Source organism: Centruroides sculpturatus, unplaced genomic scaffold, assembly GCF_000671375.1.
Source record: "Centruroides sculpturatus isolate CEXI.00-Female unplaced genomic scaffold, Cexi_2.0 scaffold410, whole genome shotgun sequence".
NCBI lineage: Eukaryota > Metazoa > Arthropoda > Arachnida > Scorpiones > Buthidae > Centruroides > Centruroides sculpturatus.
In genome coordinates, this window is record NW_019384648.1 from 330,371 (window position 1) to 348,128 (window position 17,758).

The following is a 17,758-nucleotide window of genomic DNA, read 5'->3' on the forward strand; positions in this document are numbered from 1 at the left end:
TTTTTTAAAATTAAATATTTTATGTTTTATATTATTTAAATCATTTTTACTAATGGAGTCGATGTGAGATGAGTGCTTTGATCTAGTTTATAAGAGAAGTTTGCCAGTTCTTATATAAATACGCGATTTATATTAATCAAATTAAATTTATTAATGACTTTTTAATCTTTCTATGTTTGTTTTTATATTATTTAAATAAAAATTTTGTATTTTTTAGTGGATTTTTTTTATTAATGGAGTCGGTGCTAGATGCGTGTTTTGTTCGGTTTATAAGTAGAAATTCTCTCGTTCTTGTATAAATATTTGATTTATAATAGTATAATCAGCTTTATTAATAAATTCATTAGTTTTTTATGATTTTTATATCTTAATTTCGTTCAAAATTTATCATTTTTATGGTAATTTTTACCTATTTTCTGCCTTTTAGAACCGAGAAAAGTAAAGATCAATCACGAAATTTTCGTAATTTTTTTAAAGATAATTTCGAAGAATTTATGGTTTAATTAAAAATAATTATTTAAATTTTATATTCTTTAATTAAAATTAAGATTTTAAATGCTAGAAAATACCTTTATACATTTTTCCAATTTTTTCTCCTCCATTTTATAATCTTGGAAGATGTAAACTCATCGACAAGTTATCACAAACTATTTTTTATTTATTAATTAAACCAACATATACAAATTATATTTAACAATTTCTTTATTTTTTAAGATTAATATTTTAATTAATTATTTAAAAATTATATTCAAATTTTCAATTAAAAAAAGTGATCATCAACAAAGTAAACGAAGAAATTATTTATTTAACTCCTAAGTTTATTTTAAAAAATTAATTTTTTAATTTAAAACAAATAAATTAAAATTTAATATTTTTTAAAACATATTTTAAATTTAAAAAATAAAGATAATTTCATTTTTCCCATGGAAGATAATTTCATGGATCAATTTATTTGATAAGTTATACTTGTTTACTTTTTTCTATTAATATTCAATCATCTTTAATTAATAATTTTATGTTTTTAGAAAATGAGAAAATAATTTAAATTATTATTTTTTTCCTAAATTGTTTCCTTTAAATACTAGTTGGTCCAAAAGTCAGTTAATCATTCTATTGCATTTTTGATATTTTGGTTAACTGACTTTTAAGNATCTGTTGTTGCTTTTTATTTATTTTTTTCTCTCTTCCTCCTCCTCCTCATCTTCTCTGTTGATGCTTGGAGGATGGTAGTTGCGCTTCGATACTTTTCGTGTAACTTTGATCTCTTTTAATTATTTTCTAAGTTTGTGGTAATTTTTTTCTCTTCCTTTTTTAAATTAAATATTTTATGTTTTATATTATTTAAATCATTTTTACTAATGGAGTCGATGTTAGATGAGTGCTTTGATCTAGTTTATAAGAGAAGTTTGCCAGTTCTTATATAAATACGCGATTTATATTAATCAAATTAAATTTATTAATGACTTTTTAATCTTTCTATGTTTGTTTTTATATTATTTAAATAAAAATTTTGTATTTTTTAGTGGATTTTTTTATTAATGGAGTCGGTGCTAGATGCGTGTTTTGTTCGGTTTATAAGTAGAAATTCTCTCGTTCTTGTATAAATATTTGATTTATAATAGTATAATCAGCTTTATTAATAAATTCATTAGTTTTTTATGATTTTTATATCTTAATTTCGTTCAAAATTTATCATTTTTATGGTAATTTTTACCTATTTTCTGCCTTTTAGAACCGAGAAAAGTAAAGATCAATCACGAAATTTTCGTAATTTTTTTAAAGATAATTTAGAAGAATTTATGGTTTAATTAAAAATAATTATTTAAATTTTATAATATGATAGAAATTTACGAATTTGCACCTATAAATTTCGTATAAAGAAAATAAATTTTTAGTATATATTAGTATATATGCTTTTAGTTGAAGCATATATATAGTTAAACCACATAACTCTTAGGAACTATTTTTATAAACATATTCATCTCCAGCACTAATTACATTAAAATTATGATAGATTTTATGAATTATAATCATAATTAAAGCCCTAAATTTACAAAATTTAAAGTGTAAAGGTTGGATAAAACAAGAAAACAAATTACTTCATTGAATTTAGATGAAGAAATTGAAGGCAATTTACTAAGAAATTCGAACCGTCAAGAATAGTTTTTTTTGCAATTTTTAACGTGAAAGAAAGCTATTCTAGTAACTAGAATGAAGTTTGGAAACTCTAACCCCAATAAACTTGGTTTGATCTATCAAGCAAATATTGATTGAAAACACAAGTATTGATTGCAAGAGAGAGAGAAGCCAAGCCAAAGAAATCTTTAAAAATCAGCTTAATGAAACTTATGGAAAGGAATCAGCTACATCAAACCGAATATATAACACATTTCCAGACTATATTCTACAGTAAAGGGCCCATTTTGACCCNTTATTAAATTAAAATTAATTATTAGAAGTTAAAAAATTGTTTTATTCTCATTCTGTAAGCTTCAAAATTTATAAAATTTAATATTTTTTTTAAAAATTCTTATAATGTATAATTTTTTAAATTAATATTTATTAATATAATTCTTATTTTTGTAACTTTTTTGTCTCGTTTTAGCGCTAAAAATCTGAGAAACAACAATTTATTTTGATAATTTTGTAAGCTTTCTAAATAGGATTGTCAGGATTAAGCTAACTCATGCATGTTATAACTTCCTTTTAAAGTGTATTTTTTTTTCTTTTTCAATAGAACATATGGATTTAGTAGCCTTATATTACTAAAAGAGACTTCAAAAATTTGTTAATATGCATAAATTTTTACAAAATTAATCATAATTTTATATTTAAATTGCTTTAAAATTGAGGCTCAAATTAAACTGCAGACGAATTATTTCTATTTCTTGAAACGTAAATTCTTCATTTTCAATTGAAGATATAAATTTATTCTTCTTAAATTACTAAATAAGGCTTTAAAAAGTTGTTAAAATTGATAAAATTTTACAAAATTAACCATAATTTTTATATTAAGCAGCCTTGAAAACGATACAACGTCTTCAATTCGCCTATAAATTAGAGCTGTGAGAAACAAATACTCCAGAAAATCTCTTCCAATTGAGTTTATTTATAAATAACTCACACTTAGGAGGACAAACGAACGTTCGAATCTTAAAAATTTCATTAACATCAACAATTTCTAAGGTTATCGAGATTGTAAGTCGCGTCAATGTCACATATTAATTATATAGGAAAGTGTTCTAGCTTTAAATTCTATCAGGAAAAAGTTATATATATTTATTGAATTTTCAGAAAAATAGGATTGACAAAAATTGTTCTTTTTCCTCTTATCGTGAAGTTTTCAATCCTGCTTTCCTAAACTTCCATTAACTGTTTTCTTCGCATCCTAGTCAATATGTCTGTATACTCGAAGTATAGAAAGTTGAACGAATTCCCTTCAGAATATTCTCTTCTTTTTCTCCTCCCCTTCTTTCTACCTATCATTCCGAGCATTACTTGGGAGAAGTGGGTTCCGCATCCGAGTCTAAGACACAACTACCTACATTTCGGGGGTTTAGTTTACGCGAAAGGATTCATCTGGAATCCTGTTACCAAGACAACCGTTTTAGGCGAGAGAAAGCGGTTGCACTCTTGGGATGGAAAACATTCAATGCTCCTATTACGTTAGACATGCATAATGCAGTGTTTTCAACATCTCTAGTAAAGAATTGCATTTAGTCAAGGCTTTGAACTTTACTGACTACGAATAAGAAATGTATATAGTCGTTTGGGAAGAAGAAGAGAGTTCAATTTCAAAACTCTTTTTCCATGAATATGGAAAATGTATCCCTCCATAGATCTATTTTTTTCATTTTTCAAACTTTATATATATATATATAGAAAATATTTTAAAATTTATCTTATATGCAGCATCGCATCGTGGAGTAGGAAGATGAGTTCAGAGCATCTATCTCCTTTACTTTTAACAAATTTTTCATTGGCAAATCACTTCTTACTTTAACAGCAAATGGCAAATATAATTCAATTAATCTAGTAATATATTTTTTCTCATAAAATTCTGTCGTTTTGTAAGAGGACCTGAGGGTTATTTCATCAAGCAAGTTAGGGATTGTTAGAGGAAAAATGCTGTATTTTTTTCTCTTTCCTTACAATGTGGAAACACTATTAGAGTAACTCCCTGTGGGAAACAACAACTTCCGATGTGAGGTATCTTGACAAGGAATTAATTAATTCGTTAATATATTACAGTACTCTTGCGATAATTCACTCACTTAATGCTCCAGATGTGATAATAGTATCGAAGGTTTGCTAGTTTACAGTCCCAACGCGGTTCATTTGCGGTTAGAATATAACATGGAACCAAATTTCAACATGGCACTGCTTTATATCATATTTATGTGCTTTTCGTGTAATAATAAAACGATGTGACACACTTCATAATCGTAAATTTGTAGAAATAACTCAGTCCAACCGATCGAGTATACCATTCTAACTTATGGGGTGCTCTGTTTTATTTCTATACGGGGAAAGGATTTATAGATAAAGGAATTTATAAAAGGGACCAACATAGTTTATCATGCCTAAAAAAAAGAAAAAAATAAATAAATTCTTTTACTCTTAAGAGAGTTTTCCAAAGTTGCTCTTGGTGATCTTTCAGAATCGCATCGAAAACGGTAAAACTCTATAAATTTTCCACATAAAAATATATATTTCGTTGAAAACATTGCTTTTAAGCTAAAAAATATATATATTTGTGATATATAAAGTATAACTGAATTTACTTTAGAAAATTCTCCTCCTAAATTCGACCTCCGACCCGTAGCTCTTAAGATAACACAATTAAAAAATCATTTCGAGAGTAGGAAATTTATATTTAATGTCAAGAAACATTCACTTAAAAGTTGAAAATGTCAAGGGGAAGAAACGATAAATTATTTTTTGGATTTTATCTACATTCTTGACCCTTGACCCGTACCATTTATTATATGATACTTAAATAAGAAAGAAGGTTAAAAGATCTTCGCAAATTTCAAACTTCCAAATTTTTCCTTTATAAAATGTAGCATTTTTAGAATTAAGTGTTTATATATATTTATAGACTAAAATCTAGCGTAAATCAAATAAGTTCGCGTTATGGGGGATTATCCTCCAAACGTCTTCGTTTTCTGCTAAATTAATTAAAGAATTGTTGTATGAGAATTATTAAATTTCTCCAAAATGTCTTTTCTTTAATGTAAAAATTCATTTTAACTTAATAATATACGAGTTAAATTATAATTAGTTTCAGAAAAATTCCCTCCAACTCATCCCACAACGGAGCAACAATTCAAAATAATGTATTTTAAACTGCAAGAATTCTCGTTAAAAGTCACTCTATAGATAGATAAATTTTATTCTTTTACGCGGAAAAAGAAAAGGGAAAATCTTAAATTTAACTTTAAAATATAAAGAATCCTTTATAAATTTCTCAAAAATTAATCTCACAATTTGGTGGCATCATTTCAAATAAAATAATTAGAGCAGGAATAACTTGGATGAGGTAAGAGGAGGAAGAGGAAGAGATGGAAGATGATTTTACAACAAGAAAAAATTTCTTATCTCTGATGTAGGAAAAAACATTCACTTATATAAAAATAACCTTCACGTTTATTTCTTCCAAACAGCATTTGGACCAAACTGGATTATGAAAGCAAATCACACCAAACAGAAGGAACCTCCGAGGAGTGGCATCGAATATAAAATAATAACAAGTAAGAATAAGTCATTTCTACTCAGAGCCAATGGGTTTCTTTCGATAGAAGAAGCAAAAGTCTAAATCCTATCTAGCAAACTAAAAAGAAATAAAGTCTGAAAAGTGTGTTTTCTTGGAGATCGCCTGCACTCCAATTTCTTTGGTAGTAAGCCGCGGCTGACAGCCAGATATCCTGACTGTGATAAACTTACGAGATTTGTCTCAGGCAATAGCGACAAGGCATCTTCTATGCTTTGACTGATATGCCCTCTGCCGTCCAGACGGTGAATTACAAGGGAGAGTAAAGCGACATTGCCAAAGTACCACACTGCTCTAGCATCCTACTGATGCTTCTCATCCTCCTCCTCCTCCTCCTCCTTCTCCTCCTCATCTTTTTTTCTTCCTCTTCTATTTTTATCCCTTTTTTCGACTTACAAATCCCATACTATAGCGAGGAACGTAAAAGCGAAAGTTTCTACACGAATTTTCTTCGATTTAACACATTTCCTAGATAAGAACTAAGTTAATTTGATAGCATTAGACAACATCTTATCTGATGCTTAGCTAGCTTCACTGTAGAATTAAGACAGATGACTTTATAGTTGGAAAAGGCGAACTTTACGGATATTTTTTTAGAAAATTCAATATTTCCTCTTTGCATTCTTTCTAAATTTGAATTTTTTTCTTTAAAAATTTGAATATTTATCATATTTTTAACGCTAGATGGAGACACTTCTTACGCCGATACTTTCGGCTATAATTAATTAATTTATTAATATTTTATTAAATTTTTCAGTAAACTTTATGAGCGCTGATATCTTTATTGTTATTCATTTTTATATTTATTTTATAATGAACAATAACGTTATAAAACGGCATTCATTTTTATCGACTCGTTTAATACCGAATTAATTAGCACGTGGCTCGTTTCTGGGTTGGTTAAATGGCACGAGACTCGCAATTAGTGTATAAAAGATACGGTAATTAATTATAAACACGTTTAAAATCTTTAAATAGAAGATTAAATAGGTAAACTTGCAAATTTTCAGCTATTGACTAGTAGCGCTGGCTGGTGGCATTTGTCGTCTTTAAAAAGGAGAATTTTATGATAAAAATGATAAAATGGAATAAATTCTAATGATTTAATTAATAAAAAACAGTTTAAAATTTAATTTAACGTTAGAATAACCCGTTAAAAAGCAAATAATTCGTAAAATAGAGGTGTAGAAAGCAAGCTAACACCCCTTAAAACACCTTACTCCCTCGTAAAAATTCGTCACTTGACACGAAAAAATGGGCATTTTATTTTATCAAAATGCCAATTTATCTGAAAAATATCGAATTTTTGAAAGGAAAACTTATGTAATACATAATTATAAATAAGATCTGTAAACAAAATGGTGACAAGATAGAATGTAATGAGGTGATAATCCTGGTATTACTTTAGGTAAAGCGTGTAAATTGAATAAGTTTAAATTGAATAAATAAGTTTTATCCGGGATTTAATAAGTTGGAGCTTTGCAAACTTTGTTACGTTACTTGTGTTTGTACTGGATTGATCACATTAGTTTGTATAATGCTGCTTAATCCTTTATAAAATCGATAATTATCATGATGAAAACATAGATTTGATGGGATGATGATGCTTCTGCTTCAATTCTGAATTTTTTAATCGTAGGAAAACTGCCTTTTCTTATATTGAACTGCTGTTAAATCTCCATAAACACATTTTAATCATCATATTTTGTTGTGTAAATCTTTATTTTAAAGCAGTTTATCGTCATTATCGTCGCCGTTTAACTTTAAGATGTTCTTGATGATGATTGTGATGGTGGAGAATTACTTTGTAAAACAGTTTATTCGTCTATTATTATCATGTTTTTCCAGCTTTGATTAAGCTTAAGATTTAGGATGATAGTGACGATTATGATGATAAAAATAACATTATTAATCAGTTTATCCATGTGTCATCATCACGAATAATTTCTAGTTTAGATCTTGAGATATTTTCTACTTAAGCTTAAAGTGATCTTTAGGATGAAAATGATGATTATGGTGATAAAAATAACATTTCAAAACTGCTTATCCGTGTGCCATCGTCATAATTATCATCACCATCATCGAGAACAATTTCCAGTTTAAAACTTGGAATATGTTCTATTTTAAGCTAAAGATGTTAGTTAGGATGATGATGACGATTATGATGATAAAAACAGCTTATACGTGTGTCATCATCATGAACAATTTCCAATTTACGTCTTTGGCTGTCTTCTATTTATCTCTAAAATGTTCTTAATGATGCTGATAATAATCACGATAAAAATTAACTTTTAAAAAAATAAAACAGTTTATTTATATATCTAATTTAAATAAATCTCAAACATAAAATTAAAATTCTACAGTTTTAATGTTTATTTTACATCATTTAATTTATTTAAAATTGGGAGAAATGGAGTGTAAATAAATTCCTTTCAATACAACTCTTTGTATTATAATGAAATTTTTATAATTTAAATATATTATTAAGATTTTAAATTAAACACCAATATGAGAAACGACGTTTAAAAATTACAGGATTTCCTGTACAGAATTTATTATTATTTTTTAAAGTAAAATATTACTATGTAAACCGGAAATTAATTACATTAGTTTTCTAAGAAATTTTAATATTTATTCATTTGTTTAAGCATTATAAAACATTAAAAAGTAACCGGAAAGTTCGTGAACGTGATCACGATACAGATACGTTCCTTTATTTATATTTTATACCCTTAAAACACTTAAATAACTTAAACCAGAAGCTTCTTCGTGTATATATTTATAAATGTACTGTATAATTAATAAAGAATTTTATAATAATTTTCCATATCTTTGAGCTTCAAACTTGTTTTAATTAATGCAAATCTGAAGATACATCTTGGTCTTTCTTAATACTGATATAATGATTATTTTACATATTTTTAAATATTCTTTTCATGATTTTTAAGCTTAAATTCATTCTCTAAGCTGCTCTGAAAGATATTTTCTAGCTTCTGTGATCGAATAATTTACTATAACATTATAACAAATTTAAAAATATCTTTAAAACATACCACGAATTCTTCTCTCAAAGATTCTCTTCGCATCTTCAGCATACAAGTCTAAATTTTTATAGGATTTTGTAACGAAATTATATATTATTTGCTGTATATTTAACCTTTATAGTAAAATAATATATAATTTTTTAAAAATAATTTTTAATATTTTAAAGGATGTAAATATGATTCCTAATAAATTTAGCATAAAGATTGTCGAAAATTAAAAATATTGAAAAATTTCAGCAATATACATGAATAATTATAATGCTTTTCCTTATAGAATCATATTACTAATACATTTGAAGTACAGGGTAATCACAATTAAGGAGCAAGTGATTGAAAATCTCTGTACAAAGAACTACTGACCAAATCTCTATCAAATTTAGTATACATACTGTCCTGAATATGCAGTTTCGATTTTCGAAAATATTGTTTAATTCAAAATTCAGCCGCTAGGGCGAAATTGGCGCTGTTGTCTCTGTAATGTGTTTATTATGTACGGTTTTTAAACGAATTTCGAGTATAAATAGCAAAATATCTTTCACAATTCTTCAAAAGTTTTGAAGGATGGAGATGAGCATGACACTTCGTCTGTAGGACGCCATTTTATATAATTAAAGCATATAAAATGCAATATTTACTTTAAAAAAAGTATTTTTTTTTAAATCGTCCGAAATAAATCAATTTTAACGTGAAAAACAAATTACAATTTCATTACCGAAAATAAAATTATTAAAAAATCGAGAAATTAATCTTAAATGAAACAAGACTTTCGGCTTAAATTATGAAATGTTTCCATGTATTTCAACAGAAAAAAATGAAAATAAAATATAATTTAATGTCCTTTCTAATCAAAAGAAAACTGAGAATTTAAATTTTTGATATTTTATTAAATATTTTTCTTCAATATAATTCAGGGGCGGAGATGCTTTCCTGTATCGTTCTCCAATTTAAAATGTATTATTTTTTATTTTATTTAATTAAATATAATTCTAAATATAGAAAATTACACAGCTACAAACTAATATAAATTAAAAATTAAATTATTAACTTTTATAAATTTTCAGTTTGTTTTAATTAAATTTAATAAAACCTGGAAGCGAATGTAAAGAAATTTTTAAGTGCTTATTTTAATTTTAATTGTTACTACAAGCTAAATTAATGGGGCATTATACAATAAAATCTAATATAAAAAGTAATTTGTATCACACATTAATACTCAATATTGAAAATTGTATTAACTAGAACCTAAAATTCTACTGTTGACATTCAAGTTATCGTTGTTAATTAATAAATTTAGTATTTGCCTATTGTATATATATTAATACTAGGCAAAAATTTTAGAAAAATTTTTTTTGTATATATGTTAGTGTGTGTGGGGAGAGGACGATTTTGTTCAAGCTGAAGCTTAATAACTCCTATCTGAAGCTTAATAACTCCTGTGCATTTTGTCGAAAATGTCTGAAATTATTCAGGGAGATTTGTGTATTAGGGAAACTAGTGCTGTTAAATTTTAGTGATTAAAGGTCAAGCGGTTGAGGAGATAGAGGGGTCGCGTTGGTGGAGTCAGATAAAGATTTTATTGGCATTTACGTTATTAGCATTTAGAATTTTTTATAAAACTCGTCTATATCTTCAAAATGAAGCTTTTTGCTATTTTATAATAATTAACAATAGGAAACTTTTTTAAAAATAAAATATCATAACAGATGGAGCTACGCAATTTTAACTGTTATGTTGGGAAAGTTACGCAACTCATTATGGATTTTAAATGAAATTGTAATTAAAATAACCGAATATTCTAATTTAATTCATTGAATGCATTAAAACTTTACAAATTCAATAATATTTCTTTAAAAAGTTCATATATGTGCTAAAAAAACGTATCTTTAGAACGATTATTTTCCACTACGATTACTCAGTTACGTTCACGTAACATGTGTTACATCACTTAAAGCGTAACATTCCACTCAAGTTCTTATTTATTCTACATCTATGCAATGTAAAAGATTTGATAAAAATCATAGGCGTAAATTTAAAATATTGCTTGTATTTAGGTGAAGAAGATAAATAAAAATATAAATTCTTTTAAAATAATTTATTTATTATTAAAATATTATAAATAAACAATGATCTTTATCTATTATTTGACAAGAAAATGGCGCCCTGTTATCACGTGACACTCACTCGACCAATCATAGACAACAAAAGATACGGAAAGGAGTTTCGTTCTTTTTATATCTAGGGCTTTAACATAAAGCAGACGGCAGCGCCAAGTTTTCTCCAGCGGCTGAATTTCTAAGTAAATTCTATTTTCGAAAATCCAAACCATACTCTAGACATTATTATGTATAACAAATTTAGTTGAGATTTACCCAATAATTCTCTCTACAGAGAGCTCTGAACATCAATCCTTCAATTGTGATGGATGTTCAGAGCTTTGAAACACTCGAATTATTAACGTGTATTATAAAAATTTCTTAATTTTTTAAATACTCTAGATTATTTTTATATTTAGAATATCAATAATAACATTTAATCTACAAAATATTTTAGAAAAATCTAGAAATTTAAACAATACTCAAGAATTTCTACAGCATGCAAGTTGCTCTTGGTGATCTTTCAGAATCGCATTGAAAACGGTAAAACTCTATAAATTTTCCACATAAAAATATATATTTCGTTGAAAACATTGCTTTTAAGCTAAAAAATATATATATTTGTGATATATAAAGTATAACTGAATTTACTTTAGAAAATTCTCCTCCTAAATTCGACCTCCGACCCGTAGCTCTTAAGATAACACAATTAAAAAATCATTTCGAGAGTAGGAAATTTATATTTAATGTCAAGAAACATTCACTTAAAAGTTGAAAATGTCAAGGGGAAGAAACGATAAATTATTTTTTGGATTTTATCTACATTCTTGACCCTTGACCCGTACCATTTATTATATGATACTTAAATAAGAAAGAAGGTTAAAAGATCTTCGCAAATTTCAAACTTCCAAATTTTTCCTTTATAAAATGTAGCATTTTTAGAATTAAGTGTTTATATATATTTATAGACTAAAATCTAGCGTAAATCAAATAAGTTCGCGTTATGGGGGATTATCCTCCAAACGTCTTCGTTTTCTGCTAAATTAATTAAAGAATTGTTGTATGAGAATTATTAAATTTCTCCAAAATGTCTTTTCTTTAATGTAAAAATTCATTTTAACTTAATAATATACGAGTTAAATTATAATTAGTTTCAGAAAAATTCCCTCCAACTCATCCCACAACGGAGCAACAATTCAAAATAATGTATTTTAAACTGCAAGAATTCTCGTTAAAAGTCACTCTATAGATAGATAAATTTTATTCTTTTACGCGGAAAAAGAAAAGGGAAAATCTTAAATTTAACTTTAAAATATAAAGAATCCTTTATAAATTTCTCAAAAATTAATCTCACAATTTGGTGGCATCATTTCAAATAAAATAATTAGAGCAGGAATAACTTGGATGAGGTAAGAGGAGGAAGAGGAAGAGATGGAAGATGATTTTACAACAAGAAAAAATTTCTTATCTCTGATGTAGGAAAAAACATTCACTTATATAAAAATAACCTTCACGTTTATTTCTTCCAAACAGCATTTGGACCAAACTGGATTATGAAAGCAAATCACACCAAACAGAAGGAACCTCCGAGGAGTGGCATCGAATATAAAATAATAACAAGTAAGAATAAGTCATTTCTACTCAGAGCCAATGGGTTTCTTTCGATAGAAGAAGCAAAAGTCTAAATCCTATCTAGCAAACTAAAAAGAAATAAAGTCTGAAAAGTGTGTTTTCTTGGAGATCGCCTGCACTCCAATTTCTTTGGTAGTAAGCCGCGGCTGACAGCCAGATATCCTGACTGTGATAAACTTACGAGATTTGTCTCAGGCAATAGCGACAAGGCATCTTCTATGCTTTGACTGATATGCCCTCTGCCGTCCAGACGGTGAATTNTTTTTTTATAAATGTTGACTTTAGTAAAGCAATATTATTTTTCTTTGCCGCAAAATTCCTCTAAAAGTTTTTTAATTATCTTAATTATTTACAAAAATAATAAAATATTTTTCATTAAAAATATATTTTAGGACGTCTAGGAAACTTTTTAAAGGTTTTATTTATTTACTTACTTTATTTTTGAATTAAATAAATTATGTCTTTAATAACGCTTGCATGCGCGTTATACGCGAATCGCCTATATATAATGTCCATTATAAGCGAAGATTTATATATATCGCTCTAAATATGTAAACATAACTTAAAACACGAGCATATTTCTAAGTTTTTAATAGTTTTATAAACAGTAGAAGCTCACGAAATTAATATTTTATAGTTATGTACTGTACAGGTATACGAATTCCTGGTAGTGACAGGCGTTCTATTTCTGGTTTAAATTATGCGCATTTTTAAAAATATTATGTTAATATTTTATTATATTGTTAATTATAATCGTTTAAATGTTACATAAACGTGAGATTTTTTTATTTAAAAAAATAACATTTTTTATGTCTATTTTCTTCTATCAATCCCAATGCCATTAGAACAAAAGAAATGCAGTAGCAAGAAAGGGAGAAAACAGTATAACAATTTTCCGAAATGTCAATATTCGTATATCCACCTAGAAAAGAGAAAAAGAAAGAAAGAAAAAAAAGATAAATAAATGAAACTCTCAAAGCTGAGTGAAATATTGTGTCCATAAAATAGGTTTTATGGGTTTGTCCGTTTTCGCAGTCAGAGAATGTGGTCCCCTGTTATAGCGATATTGGGTTGTGCAGTTTGCAATGATCATTTACCTCCCTGAGATAAGGATGCTGTAATCTCTTATACAAATTCCTTATTGAGAAAATGAACAAGTTATCAGCGTGAACTAAATCGATTTATATCTTCTTTAGTGTCTATAGCTTGTTTAGGGGAGGGCAAAAGGAAAAAAATAATAATGTAAAAAAAAATATATATGGGACAAAAGGAGAAGGAGTATAGAAACCTTTTTCTTGTAGCTACAATATCTGATTTATAAATCTGTAATATCGAGAGAATTTTCTTCTTTTTTCTGTCTCCTAACAAAAGTGAAGTTATTAATTAATAAAGAAAGTTGATGATAATTTTTCTCGATTTTAATCTGATTTAATGAATGATTTCCATGTTTATTCCAGTCATTTTTATCTTTAATTTTTTTTATCTTTGATTAAGATCGGTTTCGATAGGGTTGTAGATGGTAAGAAATGCTGTTATTCTTCGTTAATCAAAGGAAAATCCCCCATAACTGCACCACACAACTAAAGAGGGATTAAGGAAGACACCCAATGCACAACTTGTTACTGGACAACTTCAGACAGCAACTGTCCTCAAACAGAATTGATGAGGATGTAAGTCTTCTAATGATTCTGTGCATTACACATCTATTTTATACTTTAAGCTATCAATTTTGATAACCATTAAGCTATAAAACTTCAAAAATTCGTCTTTTATCATCCTATATTTATATAGAACTATATATCATGAAAATTTCTTCATTTTCACATCATAAATTCTTTTCTCCCTTTTTTTTAAATAATTTAATTTTATAACTTCGAAGATTTTAATTTGCTGTAGCAGCCACATCGTTCATTATAAAGCAAGATAAATTAGGGATTATCTAAATTTAAGGAGTTCATTATCCAAATTGGCATTTCTAATAAAGCAGAATTAATAATGAATAATAATTTTTCTTATTTTTTTTTCTTTTCCATTTTTAGATTATTTCCTTCTAAAGAATCTTTCTAATGAGGTAAATCTTCATTCCTCTGTGTATATATTACATAAGGCTAATTAAGACATTACTATTCTAATTACTATTGCCTTAACTGAGCAATGCATGCAAGAATGGAATTTACACGATGATCTAATTATTGTATATTATAACAGATCATCTAAACTTTAGTTACGATACGTCAAAGATACATTTTCCTCCAACAGCATCATCAGTAGAATGATGTTGTTTACAAACTTACCAGTGTATATATATATTTATATAAGATAAGCTATGATCCCCGAGGCCCCTTATTACAGTAATTTAAGCCCCTAAACCCTCTACGAAACGTTATAGCGAGGTTGCATAAATTAAAATCCATTTAACTGAATGGTATTATAGTGAGAGTTAAATAATTAAATACGCGTAGTAACTAATTTATAATTATTTTAGGCCAATTACAAAATTATCTAAAATCTAATTTAAAAGTTTCTTATCTTATTTAATTAGAAACACCATTCTACCTTAGAATTTTACAGGAAATTTTATTCTAATTTCTGAAAGAAACCAAGACTTTCTATCCAAGTCGAATTGATGTTTTGAAAGGAAATTAATTAAGGAAGACATGTTTTATTTATTAATATTGAATGGATACTGTTTGAATTCCGTAATTACTTCGTTTTATTTTTATTAATTACTGTTCTTTAATGATTATTTCCAGATACGTGCGAGTCTATGTACTGCGCTTATGGAGCTCAATGTTTGTTAGACGAAAGGACACAACAAGCGTACTGCCGTTGCCAGGACACATGTTCCGATGTGTTTGCTCCTGTTTGTGGTACCGATGACGTCACATACTCCAGTGAATGTCAGCTACGTACCGCCTCCTGCACGCAGCAGAAGAGGATATTCGTCAGACACCAAGGACCGTGCGGTACGTTCGACGTAACCAATGATTTTGAGTACCATAAACTCGTGCTATTATATATTATTTTAGTTAAATTAATATATAATTTATGTGGTAAATGAAAAGGTTAGAAAGTAAAACTTGTAGCAGAAAGAACGGAAGGGGGAGAGAGAGAGAGGAGAGAGAGGATGGAAAGGGGGAATTGATAAAAGAGAAGAAGAAAATGATGCATAGTAGTAGCTGTGATGTGTTAGGATGAAAAATGAGATAACGACGGACATGGGTAATATTACTCCAGCACAGTTAATAAGAGTAGATCTGTAGACAGACCAAAATAACCAATCACAGAATGCATTACGGTAAATGACAGAATTAAAAAAAAAAACAGAAAATGATGAATTCAAAATTAAAAGAAGGATTAAAACCATTAAAAAAAATTAAAATTTACACACAAAAATCATTTAAAAAATCTCCTCAAAATATAAAAATTTTGAGTTAATTACACACTCAAAAATCCATTAATAATTTGCGATAAATTTTGGAATCTTCATCCTTTAATTGCAATTATCTCTTTTTTAATTACATTAAATTAATTTTTATGCAAGAGAAATATTTATTTTTATAATCAGAATTAATCCATTTGAGGAATCCCTCTTCTTTACGGAGATTTTTGTCAACAGCTAGGTCGACTGATCAGTTAACTGATGCAGAGACGATGCACTTGGACTGTATCTAGTTTCAGCCATCTGCTTGTGACAACCCAAGACTGCTTTGTTATTTGATGCCGGTGAGATCTATATATATATAGATGGATAGATAAAAAACAAGAAAATATTGTTAAGAAAAATATTATATAATGCTTTAACTCTATATTTAGAAAAATAAACGAAAAAATTGGATAAGATGAATAAGAAATTTCAAAAAATTAGACTCAATTTTTATGATAAAATGTTTAAAATATATCTTTTTAAGTCACAAACTATACAAAAGAATTTTTTATACATTTTTAAAAATATATTTTTTAAAGAAAACCTTCATTTTAAAGTGAATTAAACGTGCATCCTTAATTCGGGGCCATATTTTTATGCATCTAAATTTAATAAATTAATGATTAAATTATAAATAATTTACCCCACTCTTCTACAAGTAATTTACTTAAAAACTTTCAAATATTATTTAAATTAGAACTAAAAACACGATTTTTGTAAAAAATTTAAATAAAATTACATTTTATATATAGTTCACGTAATAAATATTTTATATCTCTTCCTGAGCTTGTCAGATGTTTTTATGATTATGAATATAGCCAATTTTGTTATATCTTTAAGCTTAAAAAAATATTAAATAATCGTTTGAGATGATAAAATTCTTCAAACGATACGATTTTACTCAACCATCTCTCTAATGTTTCTAAATCGAATAAAGAATAATAATGATAAAAAGGGGGAGAAAAGTAAAAATATCCAGACAAACGTACAGACGGAAAGACGCCCAAGAGGAAGAGAATTTGATAGAACAGGACAGAAGAAGAGGAGGAGGAGGAGGAGGAGGAGTAGGAAGAGAAGAGGAAAAATATATAGAAACTCCTCATCTATGACTCTTTTTTCCAGTTTATCTTTAGAAATTCGGGATGTTCGGAATAAGAAAATTCACACAAAAATACAAATGTCAAAATTGATGTTATAAAAATAAAGTAATGTGTTTGTAAGGCCGTGTGACAAAACCAATTGAGTTTTGTACAAATAGTACAGATATAAAAAGGAAAAAAGTAAACTTAATCCTAAAAAAAAATAAATATATCGAAAATTACATTTTTTTTAAGTTTCCTCTTCTTCTTTTTCGTGTTTCTAATTAGGTTGACAACACTTGTGTAATTAAATCGACTAGGATTTCTAGGATCCACTTTAATGAAGTTGGAAAGAGAACAAGATTTTAATTAAATCCATTTTATTCGGTTTCGTTGGTCGTTAAATTTCCTCTTTTTTTAATTTTTATTTTTAATTTTCCATTTAGAATTCGAATTTTTAAACTTATCTACAGACGTTGTTCGTGTTTTCGTTTTTTTTTTCTGAAAGAATTTTATTTTTGATTTATAAGTTGATATAAAAAATTCTTTTTTATCTTTGGAAGAACCGGATCTTCTATCTCATTGTAAAATCTTTTCTATTTTTCTCTTATTCTTTCATCACGTTCCAAAGTCTATACGAGGTTGTTAGCTATATATTTAAGCATTAAATAACTTATAAAAGTTAAAGATTTATTGAGTGTTTTAATCAT

At 27.2% G+C, this 17,758-nt stretch overlaps 1 protein-coding gene across 4 annotated transcripts in view; it reads left to right on the forward strand.

The window, feature by feature from the left end:
• Nucleotides 1-17,758, forward strand: part of LOC111626228 (agrin-like) — a 148,320-nt gene that overhangs the window by 73,820 nt on the left and 56,742 nt on the right. For all 4 annotated transcript variants that reach the window (XM_023369534.1, XM_023369535.1, XM_023369536.1 and 1 more), the window contains exon 3: nucleotides 15,296-15,508. In XM_023369534.1, coding sequence (XP_023225302.1) covers nucleotides 15,296-15,508 — 213 coding nt within the window. The remainder of the gene's footprint in view (nucleotides 1-15,295; nucleotides 15,509-17,758) is intronic.